The following is a 19483-nucleotide window of genomic DNA, read 5'->3' as shown; positions in this document are numbered from 1 at the left end:
GGGCGCACACCGCACCGCCAACCCTCACCGGCCAGCACTGTGAAGTGAAACAATCGGCATGACCGACGCGGCGTGGATAGGTCCTCATCTAGCAGTGTATTTGATGAATAGCTGTGAATTATCACTGTAAATTATCTCCATGCATCTCTTAGAACAGAGCCATCAAGTTAAACAGTCCGCTCTGCCCTTCTATGAGGTGGGGAGAAGGAGGGGAGGGGGCAGAAGGGGGGGGGGGGGTCCCCACGAGGGGGGGGGGGGGGGGGGGCACGAGGAGGGTGCGAGGCGCGGTAGACGCAGAGGATGGGGGCATGTAACGATTAATCGATATACGGATAAAAATCGATTATAATCGCTCCGATTTCATGGACCGAAGTAGGCGTAGCCGTGAGTCGACTCGTGCAGCGCGAGCTGCTCTCTGGTTCCCGTGGGGGGGGGGGGGGGGGCAGCAGAGGCAAGGGGGCGGCAGTCACTGGGGGGGGCGGCGTGAGTGGCACATCGGATGTTGACGATGACCGCTGACAATGGGCGTACAGATCTGGCTCTGGATATCATTGACGTTTGGGAAAGGGTCAGGAATATGATTGGGATTGAGTTGGAGAGAGGGTTTGGGTTGGCGTCAGGGTAAACGCTAGGGTTATGACTAGTCCTGGGATCAGGAGGAACGGTGGGGAGAGAGGAGGTGGAGGAGGTGGAGGAACGGGAATGGCGTCGCTTGAGATGTGGGGGCGAGGCAGTGGGACTCGGAGAAACGCAGAGAGACACAACGAGAGACTGAGACAACGAGAGACTGAGACAACGAGAGACTGAGACAGCGAGAGAGGCACTCGCACTGCGTTAGACGGAGGCAGTGTTGGGGATAAACGTCGGGGTGGGGATTTGGGTGTGGCAGTGGATGGAGCAGGACGGGGTTCACCAGCCAGGGATTCGGTGTCCCTTGTGGGATCGCGCCTCCTGAGTCCAGGGGAGGAGAGGCTCGAGAGCGGACCCCGGGGGTGGGACCCTGGGGATGTGAGCCTGGGGGTGTGACCCGTGACATTCGAGACGCACTCGAGTCACTTCTGCGCGTATCCAAGGCCGGCGGGAAGGTGATCACAATACCCCCCAAACTTACCCAACTAACACGTTAACTATCCACCACCTCCACCCACCTCCCCACTCATCCACCACTGCTCAGGAACTCTACACCATCACCCATCAGTCTCAACACCACCAGCGCCGGCCCTCCTTTAGATTCCACTGTCTTCGTGTGGCTCCGCGAGCCTCGCCCGCTCCCCAGGGGTCTCATGACTCAAACACCCCTCCCCCTCTCCCAGGTCCACCAACACAGAACGTTGTTAGCAAAACCTGGACCAGATCACTACATTCCCGCTCCGCGCCCTGCCGAGTTTCCTCTGCAGCAGCGCCCCGCGTGTAAAGTCTCCAGAGCTCACTCGGCGCAGGGAATCCACGATGCAAGAGTTCCAGAAATCCATGTTCCGGGTTTTTGCAGCCGCTGAAATTGGCAAGTGAGACAAAGCCCTCCTCATGTGGGCACAAGGGCGTGTCGATCTGCCGGCTGGGCAGGGCCAGGCGGGGCTCATATAACAGCGCGGAGAGGCGCGCGCCGAGGCTGACTCTGGTGATCGCCGTCTCTTTCTGCGCCACTGCTCGGTGAGTCGCGCGTGCGCCCTGCCGCCCCCGGAGCGAGGCGGGTCCAGGGGGTTCCAGGGAGTTTCTCGGGGTCCCTGCTCCCAGACCGCCCGCCCTGACGCGAGGCGGAGACAGGGACCCACGCGATCGGGGGGCAGGGATAACAGAAGCTCGCAAACTGAGTTGAGGTGTCCGGCTAAGGGCCGGCGCTGCGCTTAAAGTGCCGAGCGCTGCGCGCAAACAGAACGCAGACACCCCCCCCCCTCACCGCTCCCTGCGCCCAGCGGCAGCGGCGGGCGTGGCACTGCGGGCTGGGTGTGCGCTGCGGTGGGGTGAGTCGAAGCGTGGAGCTGCAGCCGGGCGTGGGAGGTTACGGTGGTGGAGCAAGAGGCGCGGAATGTGGAGAGGGGGGCGCGGTGCAGGGGGGGGGGGGGAGGTGCAGGGGGGGAGGTGCAGGGGGGGGGTGCAGGGGGGGAGGGTGTAGGAGAGGGGCGCGCGGGGCTCGTTCACAGAACTTGCCCCGACAGGAACCGTGGGCTACTCGGGGGAGCTTTGCGTCTTTGTTGATACTCTGCGTGAGCCGTGGAAAGGTGAGCGCTCGTTCGGAGTGCTTTCACAACCGTCGGTACACGCCTCGTGACACGGCACAGACCCGGTAACAGAAACCATCTTCACCACAGTACACACAGTACAAACACCACAGTATACACACTACAGTACACACTCCACCTTCACCACTGTACACACACCACAGTACACACTCCATCTTCACCACAGTACACACAGTACACACAGTACACACTCCACCTTCACCACAGTACTCGAGCAAGGCTCGGGGTGGAGGGCCGACGCTTGAGTCGCGGTTACGATTCAAGAATCCATTCTGCGTCTCTGTTCAGTCTCGGTGGGGCGGATGGAGGGAGGGAGCAGAGTACGGGGGGGGGGGTTAGTGGGATGAAAGTTGAGTTTTGGGGAGGGCTGGGAGTGGTCGATGGGAGTTGGGAAGATGAGGGGGTTGGGGGGGAGTTTAGACTCCGGCTCCGCGGAGTCGATCCGTGCCGTGTGTTTTTTTAAATGCACGAAGCGTGGCCGCTGCGTGTGTGGAACAAGGGAGCAGAGTGCAGAGTACAGAGCGGATTGCACACATCCTGTCAGCCACGCGGCCTGCGGGGAGTGCAGAGTTTGCATCAGCATTGGTTCAACATTGGGTGTCTCATCCGCAGTCCGGCTTCGCGTGACCACACACGACGGGAGATCTCTTACCGGGCGCGCGTTTCGGTCATCCTCACCGGCGGAGGGATCCGCTCCGCGTTCTGCGCGTTCGGGTTCGGAAACCAGTTTTGTGTTGCAGGTGCGGCTGGGAGACTGGCAGAAGAGCGCCACCACCCCCACTCCACCCACCACTCCACCCCCCACCACACTCCACCCCCCACCACACTCCACCCCCCCCACCAAACTCCACCCCCCACCACACTCCACCCCCCCACCACACTCCACCCCCCACCACACTCCACCCCTCACCACACTCCACCCCCCACCACACTCCACCCCCCCACCACACTCCACCCCCCCCACCACACTCCCCCCCCACCACACTCCACCCCCACCCGTTTCCATTCCCTCATCGTCGCCTGGCCCAGGGCGTTGAGCGCGATGTTATGAGAGCAGTAACAGTCGTCACGGGCAGTAACAGTCGTCACGGGCAGTAACAGTCGTCACGGGCAGTAACAGTCGTCACGGGCAGTAACAGTCGTCACGGGCAGTAACAGTCGCCACGGGCAGTAACAGTCGTCACGGGCAGTAACAGTCGTCACGGGCAGTAACAGTCGTCACGGGCAGTAACAGTCGTCACGGGCAGTAACAGTCGCCACGGGCAGTAACAGTCGTCACGGGCAGTAACAGTCGTCACGGGCAGTAACAGTCGCCACGGGCAGTAACAGTCGCCACGGGCAGTAACAGTCGCCACGGGCAGTAACAGTCGTCACGGGCAGTAACAGTCGTCACGGGCAGTAACAGTCGTCACGGGCAGTAACAGTCGTCACGGGCAGTAACAGTCGCCACGGGCAGTAACAGTCGTCACGGGCAGTAACAGTCGTCACGGGCAGTAACAGTCGTCACGGGCAGTAACAGTCGTCACGGGCAGTAACAGTCGCCACGGGCAGTAACAGTCGTCACGGGCAGTAACAGTCGTCACGGGCAGTAACAGTCGTCACGGGCAGTAACAGTCGTCACGGGCAGTAACAGTCGTCACGGGCAGTAACAGTCGCCACGGGCAGTAACAGTCGCCACGGGCAGTAACAGTCGCCACGGGCAGTAACAGTCGTCACGGGCAGTAACAGTCGTCACGGGCAGTAACAGTCGTCACGGGCAGTAACAGTCGTCACGGGCAGTAACAGTCGTCACGGGCAGTAACAGTCGCCACGGGCAGTAACAGTCGCCACGGGCAGTAACAGTCGCCACGGGCAGTAACAGTCGCCACGGGCAGTAACAGTCGCCACGGGCAGTAACAGTCGCCACGGGCAGTAACAGTCGCCACGGGCAGTAACAGTCGTCACGGGCAGTAACAGTCGTCACGGGCAGTAACAGTCGTCACGGGCAGTAACAGTCGTCACGGGCAGTAACAGTCGTCACGGGCAGTAACAGTCGTCACGGGCAGTAACAGTCGTCACGGGCAGTAACAGTCGTCACGGGCAGTAACAGTCGTCACGGGCAGTAACAGTCGCCACGGGCAGTAACAGTCGCCACGGGCAGTAACAGTCGCCACGGGCAGTAACAGTCGCCACGGGCAGTAACAGTCGCCACGGGCAGTAACAGTCGCCACGGGCAGTAACAGTCGCCACGGGCAGTAACAGTCGTCACGGGCAGTAACAGTCGTCACGGGCAGTAACAGTCGTCACGGGCAGTAACAGTCGTCACGGGCAGTAACAGTCGTCACGGGCAGTAACAGTCGCCACGGGCAGTAACAGTCGCCACGGGCAGTAACAGTCGCCACGGGCAGTAACAGTCGCCACGGGCAGTAACAGTCGCCACGGGCAGTAACAGTCGCCACGGGCAGTAACAGTCGCCACGGGCAGTAACAGTCGCCACGGGCAGTAACAGTCGCCACGGGCAGTAACAGTCGCCACGGGCAGTAACAGTCGCCACGGGCAGTAACAGTCGCCACGGGCAGTAACAGTCGTCACGGGCAGTAACAGTCGTCCCGGGCAGTAACAGTCGTCACGGGCAGTAACAGTCGCACGGGCAGTAACAGTCGCCACGGGCAGTAACAGTCGCCACGGGCAGTAACAGTCGCCACGGGCAGTAACAGTCGCCACGGGCAGTAACAGTCGCCACGGGCAGTAACAGTCGCCACGGGCAGTAACAGTCGTCACGGGCAGTAACAGTCGTCACGGGCAGTAACAGTCGTCACGGGCAGTAACAGTCGTCACGGGCAGTAACAGTCGTCACGGGGCAGTAACAGTCGTCACGGGCAGTAACAGTCGCCACGGGCAGTAACAGTCGCCACGGGCAGTAACAGTCGCCACGGGCAGTAACAGTCGCCACGGGCAGTAACAGCGCCACGGGCAGTAACAGTCGCCACGGGCAGTAACAGTCGCCACGGGCAGTAACAGTCGCCACGGGCAGTAACAGTCGCCACGGGCAGTAACAGTCGCCACGGGCAGTAACAGTCGCCACGGGCAGTAACAGTCGCCACGGGCAGTAACAGTCGCCACGGGCAGTAACAGTCGCCACGGGCAGTAACAGTCGCCACGGGCAGTAACAGTCGCCACGGGCAGTAACAGTCGTCCACGGGCAGTAACAGTCGTCACGGGCAGTAACAGTCGTCACGGGCAGTAACAGTCGTCACGGGCAGTAACAGTCGTCACGGGCAGTAACAGTCGTCACGGGCAGTAACAGTCGCCACGGGCAGTAACAGTCGCCACGGGCAGTAACAGTCGCCACGGGCAGTAACAGTCGCCACGGGCAGTAACAGTCGCCACGGGCAGTAACAGTCGCCACGGGCAGTAACAGTCGCCACGGGCAGTAACAGTCGTCACGGGCAGTAACAGTCGTCACGGGACGGGCAGTAACAGTCGTCACGGGCAGTAACAGTCGTCACGGGCAGTAACAGTCGTCACGGGCAGTAACAGTCGTCACGGGCAGTAACAGTCGTCACGGGCAGTAACAGTCGTCACGGGCAGTAACAGTCGTCACGGGCAGTAACAGTCGTCACGGGCAGTAACAGTCGCCACGGGCAGTAACAGTCGCCACGGGCAGTAACAGTCGCCACGGGCAGTAACAGTCGCCACGGGCAGTAACAGTCGCCACGGGCAGTAACAGTCGCCACGGGCAGTAACAGTCGCCACGGGCAGTAACAGTCGTCACGGGCAGTAACAGTCGTCACGGGCAGTAACAGTCGTCACGGGCAGTAACAGTCGTCACGGGCAGTAACAGTCGTCACGGGCAGTAACAGTCGTCACGGGCAGTAACAGTCGTCACGGGCAGTAACAGTCGTCACGGGCAGTAACAGTCGCCACGGGCAGTAACAGTCGCCACGGGCAGTAACAGTCGCCACGGGCAGTAACAGTCGCCACGGGCAGTAACAGTCGCCACGGGCAGTAACAGTCGTCACGGGCAGTAACAGTCGTCACGGGCAGTAACAGTCGTCACGGGCAGTAACAGTCGCCACGGGCAGTAACAGTCGCCACGGGCAGTAACAGTCGCCACGGGCAGTAACAGTCGCCACGGGCAGTAACAGTCGCCACGGGCAGTAACAGTCGCCACGGGCAGTAACAGTCGTCCACGGGCAGTAACAGTCGTCACGGGCAGTAACAGTCGTCACGGGCAGTAACAGTCGTCACGGGCAGTAACAGTCGTCACGGGCAGTAACAGTCGTCACGGGCAGTAACAGTCGTCACGGGCAGTAACAGTCGTCACGGGCAGTAACAGTCGTCACGGGCAGTAACAGTCGTCACGGGCAGTAACAGTCGTCACGGGCAGTAACAGTCGTCACGGGCAGTAACAGTCGTCACGGGCAGTAACAGTCGTCACGGGCAGTAACAGTCGTCACGGGCAGTAACAGTCGTCACGGGCAGTAACAGTCGTCACGGGCAGTAACAGTCGTCACGGGCAGTAACAGTCGTCACGGGCAGTAACAGTCGTCACCTGCGACTGTTACCAACGCGACTCGCCAGCGTCGCCATTCGACTACTCGAGTCAGCTACGGCCACCTGGTCTGGTAGCTGCACGTCCCGCCCACCCCCCCCCCCCCCCCCAGAGTTATTCTCGAGCCGAGACACTCACTGCTCTATCCACTGCTGGATGAGGTCGTCTCGAGCCGAAACACTTCTGACCCAGAGGGCACGAAGTGTGGGCTCGAGACAATTAGAGTTCATTTTACAACAACACGGAACTGTGGCTGCTGCTGCATTGGCAGTGGTGCACAAACAACAACGCGTCCCTTGTCAATAACACCGCGTGTGGCCTTAAAATAAAATATATGATCGGTGACGTTTCGGGCAACGATCCTCCACAGCAGAGCGGTGACGTGTCGTCAGGCGACAGAGCGACATCACGCGCCAGTTGCTGGCGACAATGTCGCCTGGAACCACTGCGGCGCATCGCGTGCTCGGGGTGCGGGCAGTCGATATTCCGGCAAACAGGGGTCTGGGAAAGGGGGAGGAGACCCCCTTAGAGGCTCACAGGGGTCTGGGCAAGGGGGACGCAGACCCCCTTAGTCGCTCACAGGGGGACGAGGGGGCGGTTTGGAGACGGGGAACTGCGAGCGCGTGAGCTGCTCCGACTCCACATCCCGGGGAACGGGGTCGGCATCGGCCCGAGCAGCCCCGGGGGATCGCGGGGGTAGTCTGCGGGGGTAGTCTGCGGGGGTAGTCTGCGGGAGTAGTCTGCGGGGGTAGTCTGCGGGGGTAGTCTGCGGGGGTAGTCTGCGGGCGTAGTCTGCGGGAGTAGTCTGCGGGAGTAGTCTGCGGGAGTAGTCTGCGGGGTAGTCTGCGGGGGTAGTCTGCGGGGGGAGTCTGCGGGGGTAGTCTGCGGGGGTAGTCTGCGGGAGTAGTCTGCGGGAGTAGTCTGCGGGAGTAGTCTGCGGGGTAGTCTGCGGGGGTAGTCTGCGGGGGTAGTCTGCGGGAGTAGTCTGCGGGAGTAGTCTGCGGGAGTAGTCTGCGGGGGTAGTCTGCGGGGGTAGTCTGCGGGGGTAGTCTGCGGGGGTAGTCTGCGGGGGTAGTCTGCGGGGGTAGTCTGCGGGGGTAGTCTGCGGGGGTAGTCTGCGGGGGTAGTCTGCGGGGGTAGTCTGCGGGAGTAGTCTGCGGGAGTAGTCTGCGGGGGTAGTCTGCGGGGGTAGTCTGCGGGGGTAGTCTGCGGGGGTAGTCTGCGGGAGTAGTCTGCGGGAGTTGTCTGCGGGAGTAGTCTGCGGGGGTAGTCTGCGGGGGTAGTCTGCGGGAGTAGTCTGCGGGAGTAGTCTGCGGGAGTAGTCTGCGGGGGTAGTCTGCGGGGGTAGTCTGCGGGGGTAGTCTGCGGGAGTAGTCTGCGGGAGTAGTCTGCGGGAGTAGTCTGCGGGAGTAGTCTGCGGGAGTAGTCTGCGGGAGTAGTCTGCGGGAGTAGTCTGCGGGAGTAGTCTGCGGGGGTAGTCTGCGGGAATAGTCTGCGGGAGTAGTCTGCGGGGGTAGTCTGCGGGGGTAGTCTGCGGGAGTAGTCTGCGGGAGTAGTCTGCGGGAGTAGTCTGCGGGAGTAGTCTGCGGGGGTAGTCTGCGGGAGTAGTCTGCGGGAGTAGTCTGCGGGAGTAGTCTGCAGGGGTAGTCTGCGGGGGTAGTCTGCGGGAGTAGTCTGCGGGAGTAGTCTGCGGGAGTAGTCTGCGGGGGTAGTCTGCGGGGGTAGTCTGCGGGAGTAGTCTGCGGGAGTAGTCTGCGGGAGTAGTCTGCGGGGGTAGTCTGCGGGGGTAGTCTGCGGGGGTAGTCTGCGGGAGTAGTCTGCGGGAGTAGTCTGCGGAGTAGTCTGCGGGAGTAGTCTGCGGGGGTAGTCTGCGGGGGTAGTCTGCGAGTCTGCGGGGTAGTCTGCGGGAGTAGTCTGCTGCGGGGGTAGTCTGCGGGGGTAGTCTGCGGGAGTAGTCTGCGGGGGTAGTCTGCGGGAGTAGTCTGCGGGAGTAGTCTGCGGGAGTAGTCTGCGGGAGTAGTCTGCGGGAGTAGTCTGCGGGGTAGTCTGCGGGGGTAGTCTGCGGGGGTAGTCTGCGGGGGTAGTCTGCGGGGGTAGTCTGCGGGGGTAGTCTGCGGGGGTAGTCTGCGGGGGTAGTCTGCGGGGGTAGTCTGCGGGGGTAGTCTGCGGGGGGGGGGTCTATCTTTTTAGACGCTGCGATGGCGAGGAGATGTTAGCTTCCTCGCCTGCGACGAAGGAGGTGATGGGTTCGTTCGGGGACCCTCCCGACGCCTGTGCGCGGTGTCGTTGCGTCGTTCTCTCTCTCCACGTGGAGGACGCGTCGGTTCTTGTCCCGGGTTCCTCCGGTGTTGCCCTCCACATTGAGAAGAGGCGTTTGGATTGTTTGGCTGCTCCTATAAATGATCACAAATGAAGGTAACGTCACTGGATGACCTATCACAATGTGTGGCCAGATCCCTAGGTAAAGTGTTGCTTTACCTGGTAACATCGTTTCGTTATTATGTTGACGCAGTGTTCCAAATGCCTCTGTGATATATACAAGACACTCACCCTGTCTCTCGACGTGTCCGTGTGTGTGTGTACGTGTGTGTGTGTGTGTGCGTCTCATATCACCGTGTTTTGTATCCCCAAGTGTCAGAGCGCAGTGTTTATTTATGAGTTTGTGTGTGTGTGAGTGGGTGTCATGTATCCGGGCGTCTGAATGATCCGTGTATTACGGAGCGAGCGTGTGTTAATGCGTCTCAGCTATTGCTGTTTCTCTGTTTTCGTGTCTTTTGTGTGCGAGCTCATTAGCAATGCTGTCTGTGGCTCTGTGTGCACACATCGATCTGCCTCTGTGCAAGCGCGTGTGCATCTATTTGTAGATCTGTGTCTCTCTACACGTATCACTGCGTGTCTCGATGTATCCGAGTGTGGGTCTCCACACGTATCGAAGTGTCTCTCTCCACGTATCGAAGTGTCTCTCTCTCTCCCCATCCCCTGGCTGCATCCCAGACCTCAGTGAAGACCCCCCACCCCTCCCCCTACCCCCCTCCCCCAATCCCCCCTCCCCCAATCCCCCCTCCCCCTCTTGGCTTCTCCTCCTTCGCGAGCCCCGCGGCGCCCCGGGCGGGATGGGTAGGGGGGGGGCTCGTCACGTGCCCCCCGTGCCGTTTGGCTCGGACGAGACGCGGATTCGCGTTCGTGTTGTTCCTGCTCCTGCCAGGCCGCCGAGTCGTTTCATAATCGCGCGATTGTTCCCAGACCTCGTCCGGACCCCCGTGGCCGAGTGGGGATGAGTGCTGTCACACTCGGGGTGCGGCTGGGGGGGGGGGCGCTCCTGTCTCCCCCCCGCGCCTTCTCCTCCGCACCGGTGTCCGACTCGTGTCGCCGTGTCCCTGTGCGCGGCTGCTCAGGTCCCACTGCACGCTGCCAAGATGATGGTCCACGAGCTGATGAAGCACATGAACCGCGGCGAGGGGGACACCGAGCTCCCGGTGAGTCCCCTCGCAGGGGTCCCCCGGGACGGGGGGGGGGGGACTGCTTATCCTCGTCGGGTAAAAGGCGCAGCCCTGCAATTGCTCGCTCGCGCTACTGCTGGGGAAGTGGCCTCCGCGAGAGGGAGCTGCCGAGGGTATTTGGCCTACTCTTCCCACGCTGGCCAGACGTGTGGGAAGTACCCCCACACTTTAACCCACCGGCCACACGCGAACTGTGCCTCTGAACTTCTTTCGCACCCTACGTAGCCGACCGTGCCCATCGGAGGTGCGGGGCTAATCGCGGGCAACCCGTTTATAGTTTACCCCTCTCTCACCGCCACGCCGCAGATTCCCTTCACCTCGTTCCGCGGGGTGGAGAAGACCCAGCCCAACTCCAACGCCAAATCCGATGCCGAGGCCATCGAAGCCGCCATCAAGACCAAGGGTGCGCACCACTCGCCACAGCTCGCCACAGCTCGCCCCCACCCACACCTCCACTCACTCACTCACACCGCCACTCACTCGCTCACCCACACCCCCACTCACTCACTCACACCGCCACTCACTCGCACCTCCACTCACTCACCCACGCAGCCACTCACACCGCCACTCACTCACACCGCCACTCACCCACACTGCCACTCACTCACCCACACCGCCACTCACTCACCCACACCGCCACTTATCCACACCGCCACTCACTCACACAGCCACTCACTCACACTGCCACTCACTCGCACCTCCACTCACCCGCACCGCCACTCACTCGCACCTCCACTCACTCACACCGCCACTCACCCACACCGCCACTCACCCACACCGCCACTCACTCACCCACACCGCCACTTACCCACACCGCCACTCACTCACACAGCCACTCACTCACTCACACCGCCACTCACTCACACTGCCACTCACTCGCACCTCCACTCACCCGCACCGCCACTCACTCGCACCTCCACTCACTCACTCCGCCACTTACTCACCTCCACTCACTCACACCGCCACTCGCCACTGCTCACCCAGCACTCGCCCCTCCCCCGCGACCGACAGGAGTGGACGAGCTGAAGATCATCGACGTCCTCACCGACCGCAGCAACGTGCAGCGGCGCGCCATCGCGCAGTCCTACCAGCAGCTCTACGGCAAGGTGAGGGGGGGAGGTGAGGAGGGGGGGGGGGGTGAGGAGGGGTGAGGAGGAGGGGGGTGAGGAGGGGGGTGAGAAGGGGGGGGGAAGTGAGATCCTCTTCTTCAAAATCCAAATACGGGGCCCAAGCTGGGACGGGGAGTGGAGGCGCCGTGGCCTCGGGCGAGGAGCGACGCGGAGCCCCACGAGGAGCCCCCTCCACCTCTTCACGGGGAGTTCCTGACCCCTCACGGGCCCCCCCTCTCCCCCACCGCATCCCCGTCCCCCCCTGCCCCGCCCCCAGGACCTGCCGAGTGCCCTCAAGGCGGCGCTGTCGGGACGCCTCGAGTCCGTGGTGCTCGGACTCCTCAAGAGCCCCGCCGAGTTCGACGCTGACGAACTCAACTGGTCCATGAAGGTGAGGGGTGAGGAGGGTGAGGAGGGTGAGGAGGGTGAGGAGGGTGAGGGGGAGTGAGATGTTAAAGGGTGAGTGGAGGATGGATTGGGGTGGAGGGGGCGAGTGGAGAGGTGAGTGGAGGGGGTGAGGCGTGGGGTGCGGGTGTGAGGAGTAGAGGTGAGTGGCTGGGGGGGGTGAGGAGGGCGAGGGGTTTGCGTGGAGGTGAGCGGATGAGGTGGTGAGCGGGGGGTGGGGGTAAGGAGGTGAAAGGGGGGTGAGTGGGGGGGGGGGTGCAGGCGGTGAGGATTTGAGTGGTGGAGCAGGGTGAGGTGTCGTGAGAGAGAGTCGAGGGGGTGAGTGGACGGGCTGAGGAGTTAATGGCGAGGGTGGGTACGTGGAGGTGAGTGGAGGTGAGTGGAGGTGGATCAGGAGCCGTCGTCTCTGCTGGAGTCGCGGCTCTGGGTGGACCGCGTCACGCCCGCTTGGCAGCGCCGTGGGACCGTCGGTGCGATGTCGCCCTGTGCGGTGACTCCTCGATCCCAGCAGCCGCGCCCTCCACGAGGCCTCCTCACGGCATCGCAGCAGCAGCGGCGGCATCGCCGTGCCTCCTTCACTCGCCCAGACTCGCCTCTCGGAGTCACAAGACTCGTTATCAGGAGGGTTGGGATGTTGGCTATGAGCTCCACCATTGTTGAGAGGTTGGCTTCGTGTGGGAGGGAGCCCGATAACCCCTGGAGAGAACCCAGCACGCACAAGAAGTAGGGGTGGAGAGCGACGACCCTCAATGCTCCGCACAGATAGATGCAACGATCCATTGCGGTGCTGCCGTCCGCTGGCCTGTCAACGCTTACAGGACGAGCTGTGAAACCGGCCCGGGCAGTCTCTCCCATCGCAGCGCGTTCCGCGAGTCGCTGCCAGCGCATTGCGGTCACTGGCGAAGACCATAGGATGTAAATACCGTGGGAGCACACTGTACCATCAATCAGACTGTACCATCAGTCACACTGTACCATCAATCAGACTGTAGCATCAGCCAGACTGTAGCATCAGCCAGACTGTAGCATCAGTCAGACTGTACCATCAATCAGACTGTAGCATCAATCAGACTGTAGCATCAATCAGACTGTAGCATCAGCCAGACTGTAGCATCAATCAGACTGAGCATCAGTCAGACTGTAGCATCAGTCAGACTGTAGCATCAGCCAGACTGTAGCATCAGCCAGACTGTAGCATCAATCAGACTGTAGCATCAGCCAGACTGTACCATCAGTCAGACTGTACCATCAGTCAGACTGTACCATCAGTCAGACTGTAGCATCAGTCAGACTGTAGCATCAGTCAGACTGTAGCATCAGTCAGACTGTAGCATCAGTCAGACTGTAGCATCAGTCAGACTGTACCATCAGTCAGACTGTACCATCAGCCAGACTGCACCATCAGTCAGACTGTAGCATCAATCAGACTGTACCATCAGTCAGACTGTACCATCAGTCAGACTGTGTAAGATCAGAGAGACTGTGACATTCCGTGTTCAGTGTGTGCGTGGGTGGCGCACAACACCTGTCCCGTCACCTCCTGCCAGCGAGCCTCCGACGCCTCGTGGCCTCAAGGTGCACCCAGCCTGGCACAAACGCCGTGGTGACGTCACCACTTACTAGTTGAGTGCGTGGCGCGCGTGTGTGTGACGAAGAAGAAGACCTGGGTTCGACTCCCGCCTGCGAACATCTGAAGGGGTCCTGGGGTCGACTGAGCCCTGAACGAGAACCTGGTGGACGTCGCCACTGGGGAGACGCGGTGCTGGTCACGTGGGCCGGTCCGGCCGTGACCGCACTTGCCCGAACAGCGTCGTGTGGGCTACACGGGGGACGTTTGTCTTTGTCTTTGGGTGTGCCGCGCGTGCGGGTTGGGCGGGTGTGGGGGTCCGCGTCTGGGATGTCTCGACGAAAGACTGCGAACGCGACTCCGCGCGTGTGTGTGTGTACGGGACTAGTGTGTGTGTACGGGAGCCGTGGCACAGCGGTTACCGCACTGCACTACGAACCCGGCGACCCGAGTTGGATTCCAACATCAGTGTCGAATATTTTAAACGGTCCTCGATCTCCCTCGGTCTTCAACGAGTACCTGGTGCGATGCATACACACACAGGCACTGGGGAGACAAAGGCGGCTGGGCGTGTTGTTGTGCCGTGCGGGCCTTTGTAGGCGCTCGCTTAACAGCACCTGCCCCAACAGTCTGCTGGAGGCTATACGGATGGCCTTTGCCTGTATTTGTGGGTGCGAGTCGAGAGAGAGCGCGCGCGTGTGGATGTGCGTGCGCGTAAAAGGGTTTACGAACCCTTTCAACAGTGAATGGGTGTGCCCGCTCGCCCCACCGGTCGCCCCACCGCTCGCTCCACCACCTCGCCCCAACTTCCACACCCCCAGCCCCGCCACCGCTTATTCTGGACCCGACCCAGTCCAGCGCCTGGCTCAGCCCGGGCTCCCCGCGCCACGGAACAGAGCCCCCCCCGTCTCTCTCTCCCCGCGCCACGAGCAAAGCTGCCCGAGCGCGCCATCTCACAGCGCTCATCGCGGCAGGGTCGATGCCGCTTCACGTTCTACTTAAACACGAGACCGCCTCCAAGTCGGTCACTCTGTCCGCTGCTGACCCTCGACATTCCTATGCCGAGAGCAAGTCCATCCCCGACGTCTGGCTAACGTTCACCGCAAGTGGTGCCAAATAGCGGGGTGGGAATCGATTTGCTCTGTCGATGGTTTCCTCCAAGTTGCAAACATTCACCGCAATGTTAAACGCAACAGACCCCGCTCACAAGTCAACAGTTAATCGAATCGCCAGTCGGGGGGGGGGGGGGTGGTGGGAGTGGGCCGGGGGGGGGCAGGAAGGGAAGAGTCGAAGCACCTCGCACGATGCCCGCCTGCGTAGGGACGCAGATCAGACGCTGATGTAGTTCTGGCTGTAGCTGCTGTAGCTGCTGTAGCTGCTGTAGCTGTAGCTGCTGTAGCTGCTGCTGTAGCTGTAGCTGCTGTAGCTGCTGTAGCTGTTTCACATCTGTGTTGGCGCCACTGTACGCGGCCTCGCTCCGTTTCCTGGCAGTGAGATCACTGCCTGGGCAGCGGCGGCCCGACAGCCCGCGGAGGAAGCCCGGGGGGGGGGGGGGGGGTCGGATGGGTGGGGTGGGGGGGTCCCGCTCTGTGAAATTCCACTCCGGTCCCGTCCAGATTTAGTGGTTGGGACGAGAGTGGGGGTGGAGCGTTGCTCAAGCTGTAGAGAAACATTCCTACCCTCTCCCCTGCCTGCCCTCAATCCCTCCAACCCTCTCAATCCCTCCTCGCACTCGCAGCAGTGACGAGAGCAGCGAGACATTGCAGGGCTCAGAGGCGTAGCTGGGGGGGGGGGGGGGGGGGCAGGGGGGTACATATGTCCCCGGGCGCCAAGGTAAAGGGGCGCCAAAATGAGGCTTACAACGTCACATTATAACTTATTGCGGCGGGCGCGGCAGCCTGAAACTACTGCTGCACAAATCTAAACCTCAACCTAAAAAATTATATATCCCACCACACAGCCTACATGTCATGTAATTACATTTTGGTATGTGATTAAACGGGGGGGGGGGGGGGCGCCAATTTTATAGTTCGTCCCCGGGCGCAAAATATCCTAGCTACGCCACTGGCAGGGCTGCCCCTTCACCTTCGTAATTGACGTTAACCTCATCCCCCCCCCTCTGTCTCTAGGGCCTTGGCACGGACGAGGAGACGCTCATCGAGATCCTCGTGTCCCGCTCCAATGCGCAGCTGCGCGAGATCGGCAAGGTCTACAAGGCCGGTGGGTGCCGAGTGTTGCCCTGCGGCGGTTTGTCGCGGACTCGCGATCGTACTGGGACCCTCCGCACGCTCCCCGTTCCAATATTCGGTTTCCCTTTTGGAGTCCCCTCGCATCGTCTCGCTCCCTGGCTTCTCCGAGCAACATTTCGCGGTCTGCACTCACGACGTCGGTGCTCTTTGTTGCTGGCCGCTGGGCGCTTTGAGTTCCTGGCCTCTCGGTAACCGTGATAAATAAATATGCCCCGAGTCGGTTCTGATCTCGCGCTCTCCCTCGTTGTTCCCCCTGCCGCGTCCGCTCACGAAGTGAACAAGGTTGAGCTCGAGAAGGACATCAGCTCGGACACGTCCGGAGACTTCCAGAAGTTGCTGCTGGCGCTCGCCAAGGTGGGAAGCCTCGGCCACGCGGCCCTGCCGCCAACAACCTCCAGCTGCTGGGGGCCCCCCCAAGAGGCCCCCTGTTCCCCATCGTTCCCTCCTCTGATCTGTGCTCCTCTACCCCCCCCCCTCCCCCCTCCTCTCCAGGGGAACCGAGATGAGAGCAGCAACATCGACGAGGAGCTCGTGGAGCAGGACGCGCGGGTGAGACTCACACAGCGCCACACCCCCACACCACCACACCGCCCACAGCGCCACACCCCCACACCACCACCACAGCACAGCGCCACACCCCCAATACCACCACCACAGCACACCGCCACACCACCACAGCGCCACTCCCCCACACCACCACCACAGCACACCCCCACACCACCACAGCACACCCGGGTTCGCCGTTCCCTGCCAAGGCCTCTTTAACTGCGGACACGTGGTCAATGCTGCCGCTCTACCAAGGTGGACATCACCTGCCGCTATCAATACCCGGGATGGAGCACCCGTTACGCGTTACACGTTACCCGTTGCGTGCTGCGCGTTGCTGGCCGCTTGGCGTCGCGAGGCCTGCGAGGGCCGTGCCGGGCGCGCGAGTGATTGAGTGGAACCCCCCCCTCCCCCCCCCCTGCGCAGGATCTGTTTGCGGGCGGCCTGCAGAGGAAGGGCACCGACGTCCCCAAGTTCATCAGCATCTTCACCTCGCGGAGCCTCCCCCACCTCAACAGAGGTGCGTGGCCGCCAGTGGTCACCGCGACCTTGCGCGGGGATTGGGTCCCCCCCCGCCTTGTGATACGTCCTCTGACCACCTCCCCCCACCCCCGTGTGTACGTGTGCAGTGTTTATTGTCTACAAGAACTTCAGCGAGATCGACATGGAGGGCACCATCAACAAGGAGATGAAGGGAGACGTCAGGGACACGTTCCAGGCGCTGGGTGAGTGGGTGCCGTAGAAGCCAGACACACAAGGGAGCCTCCAGCCACCCACACAGCAGCACACTCACCTTGCCAACCCTCACCCTCACCCACCCACACAGCAGCACACTCACCTTGCCAACCCTCACTCTCACCCACCCACACAGCAGCACCACTCACCTTGCCAACCCTCACCCTCACCCACCCACACAGCAGCACACTCACCTTGCCAACCCTCACCCACCCACACAGCAGCACAGTCACCTTGCCAATCCCAACCCTCACCCACCCACACAGCAGCACACTCACCTTGCCAACCCTCACCCTCACCCACCCACACAGCAGCACACTCACCTTGGCAACCCTCACCCTCACCCACAGTAGCACACTCACCTTGCCAACCCTCACCCTCACCCACCCACACAGCAGCACACTCACCTTGGCAACCCTCACCCTCACCCACAGTAGCACACTCACCTTGCCAATCCCAACCCTCACCCACCCACACAGCAGCACACTCACCTTGCCAACCCTCACCCTCACCCACCCACACTGCAGTACACTTACCTTGCCAATCCTCACCCTCACCCACCGACACTCGCCTTGCCACCGACCCGAACCCAGTGACCCGAGCGGTGCGTGTTGTTGTTGTTGTTGCAGTGAAGTACATCCAGAGCCCGCCCGGCTTCTTCGCTGACAAACTCTACGAGTCCTTGAAGGTGAGGGAGGGCGGGGAGGCGTCTCAGGGGTCATCGCGTGCCTCCAGTGGCCAGGCACACGGACACGCTCGCGCACAAAGACAAAGATCCCCCGTGTAGCCTTAACAGACTCTTGCGGCAAGTGCTGTTAGCGAGCACCTAATGAGGCCGGCACTGCACACAAGGGGCTGGGTGACCAGCACTATACCCGGCCGCCTTTGTCTCCCTCGTGGTGGTATTTACACACTGCACCGGGTACTCAGTTGAGTCTGAGTCGACCTAGGGTAGGCCCAGGACCAGTTCAGAGGATCGTGACCCCGTGTGTGCGTGGCAGGGTGGACTCAAGGAGAAGGTGCTGACGCGTGTGATGGTGTCGCGCTGCGAGGTCGACATGATGGACATCCGCAAGCTGTTCAAGGACAAGTACGGGAAGTCGCTGTACTCCTTCCTCACCGTGAGTCCCACTCGGCAGCCCGATAGCCCCCCCCCCCCCCACCTTACAACGCGACCTCGCGGTGAGCCCCGACGGGCGACGATTGTGGCAATGGGCAGTCTCCGGAGCAGGGAAGGAAGCGACTGTCTCTCAGTGCAATGCCCCCAATGGTGAAGCAGCTGCTGGCGCAGTAGTGACTCCTCCTATCTGCTCTGTGGAGTGAGTGGTACTGTCGTTAAATGTCGCCTATTACATACACACGGTGCACGGATATTGTCACTGGTTAGCTGCAGTGTTGGCGAATCTGAGGCCTCATGATGTCCTGCACCACTACAGCTCCACGGAGTTGTTCCAGACTGATCGGCGAGTGACCCCTCCCCTCCCCCCCTGATGGGCGAGTGACCCCCCCCCCTCCCCGCCTGATGGGCGAGCGTGTGTCTGTGTCGGGGCAGGCAAAGACCAAGGGCGACTACCAGAAGATCCTGTTGGCCATGTGCGGCGGGGATGACCTGTGATCCTCCACGAGGGTCCAAGCTGCGGGGGCGGCCGTGGGGGTTCACGGAGCAGAGTTCGAAGAGGAGATGCACGGATCAAGATTCCCCCCTCCCGCACGCATACATACACGGGGCTCCGAGTCGCGCCCATGTCAATATTCAATTGTGTTCTTAGACTCGCCATCGACACCATCATCATCGCCATCATTGCCATCACCACCGCCGCTCTGCACCGTGGAGGCCACGTGGGTCAGGGCTCCAAGTCGCCGGGTGCTTTTTTTTTCGCCGATTATCCCAGCGATGCCGTCCTCGTCACCGCGTGGACTAACCGCGTGGCATCACCGCGCGGCCAGTCTGTGCGGTGATGCCATGCGGAGTCACCGTGGAGTTCCACAGCTTCCTTTGCCAAGACGCGAACAGGGGTCGTGGGGTCGCGAGGTTGCGGCTTGGGGTCTGGAGGGCGCCCACCGTCCGGTTGGCACCCTCTGTGGGTCGACGGCCACCGGGTAACCGACGCGCGGGTTCGCTCACAATCGCCACGTGGTCCCCGCGCGACGTCGTGAACCAGGCCACGGCGCCGTCTCGCTCACCGCTCCACGGAGACGGGAGCGTTGTCCGCGGACCAGAGGAGAGCACGTACCACGTGACGCGCCCGATTACAATAGCAGTCGTCACTCGCAACTCGCGTCACCGCTTCGCGGAACCTCTTGTCGCTGGCAACTGCCCCGTCGCGCAGACTCGATAGTGCCTCAATAAATCCTGTAACCTCCTCCTCCTCGCTCCAGTCTCGTGATGTCTCCACTGGACGGGACCAGCGGCCCCGCAAGTCGAGGGGGATTGGTGGGGGGACAGAGCAAGGAGGTGAGGGCAGCGCTCCCCAACCTTCTTGGCACCAGGGACCCGTTTCGTGGAAGACAATTTTTTCACGGACCGGGGGGGGTTCTTCATTGGGTCTTTCCCCCTTTTCAAAGAAGCTCTCCAGCGACGTTTGTTTTTAACTCCTT

At 61.6% G+C, this 19483-nt stretch overlaps 1 protein-coding gene across 4 annotated transcripts; it reads left to right on the top strand.

Moving 5' to 3' along the window:
• The first annotated feature begins 1498 nt into the window (after nt 1-1498).
• On the top strand, nt 1499-19249 carry LOC133348272 (annexin A2-like). Of its 4 annotated transcripts, none has more exons than XM_061560995.1 (13): nt 1499-1650; nt 10170-10250; nt 10581-10677; nt 11286-11380; nt 11661-11774; nt 15485-15575; nt 15879-15958; nt 16097-16153; nt 16577-16670; nt 16780-16875; nt 17515-17573; nt 17887-18006; nt 18438-19249. In XM_061560995.1, the coding sequence occupies exons 2-13, from the start codon at nt 10191-10193 to the stop codon at nt 18498-18500; spliced, it is 1026 nt and encodes a 341-aa protein (XP_061416979.1). In that variant the 5' UTR covers nt 1499-1650; nt 10170-10190; the 3' UTR covers nt 18501-19249. The 4 variants fall into 4 exon arrangements, with proteins under 4 accessions (XP_061416979.1, XP_061416981.1, XP_061416980.1 ...); XM_061560997.1 differs by lacking the exon at nt 1499-1650 and adding an exon at nt 2118-2219; XM_061560996.1 differs by lacking the exon at nt 1499-1650 and adding an exon at nt 2157-2284.
• The last annotated feature ends 234 nt before the right edge of the window (nt 19250-19483 follow it).

Source organism: Lethenteron reissneri, chromosome 27, assembly GCF_015708825.2.
Source record: "Lethenteron reissneri isolate LAM-NWPU_2019-01 chromosome 27, ASM1570882v1, whole genome shotgun sequence".
NCBI classification, from domain to species: domain Eukaryota; kingdom Metazoa; phylum Chordata; class Hyperoartia; order Petromyzontiformes; family Petromyzontidae; genus Lethenteron; species Lethenteron reissneri.
The sequence above is the reverse complement of the archived record's forward strand: the minus strand, read 5'-3'. Positions and strand labels throughout refer to the sequence as shown.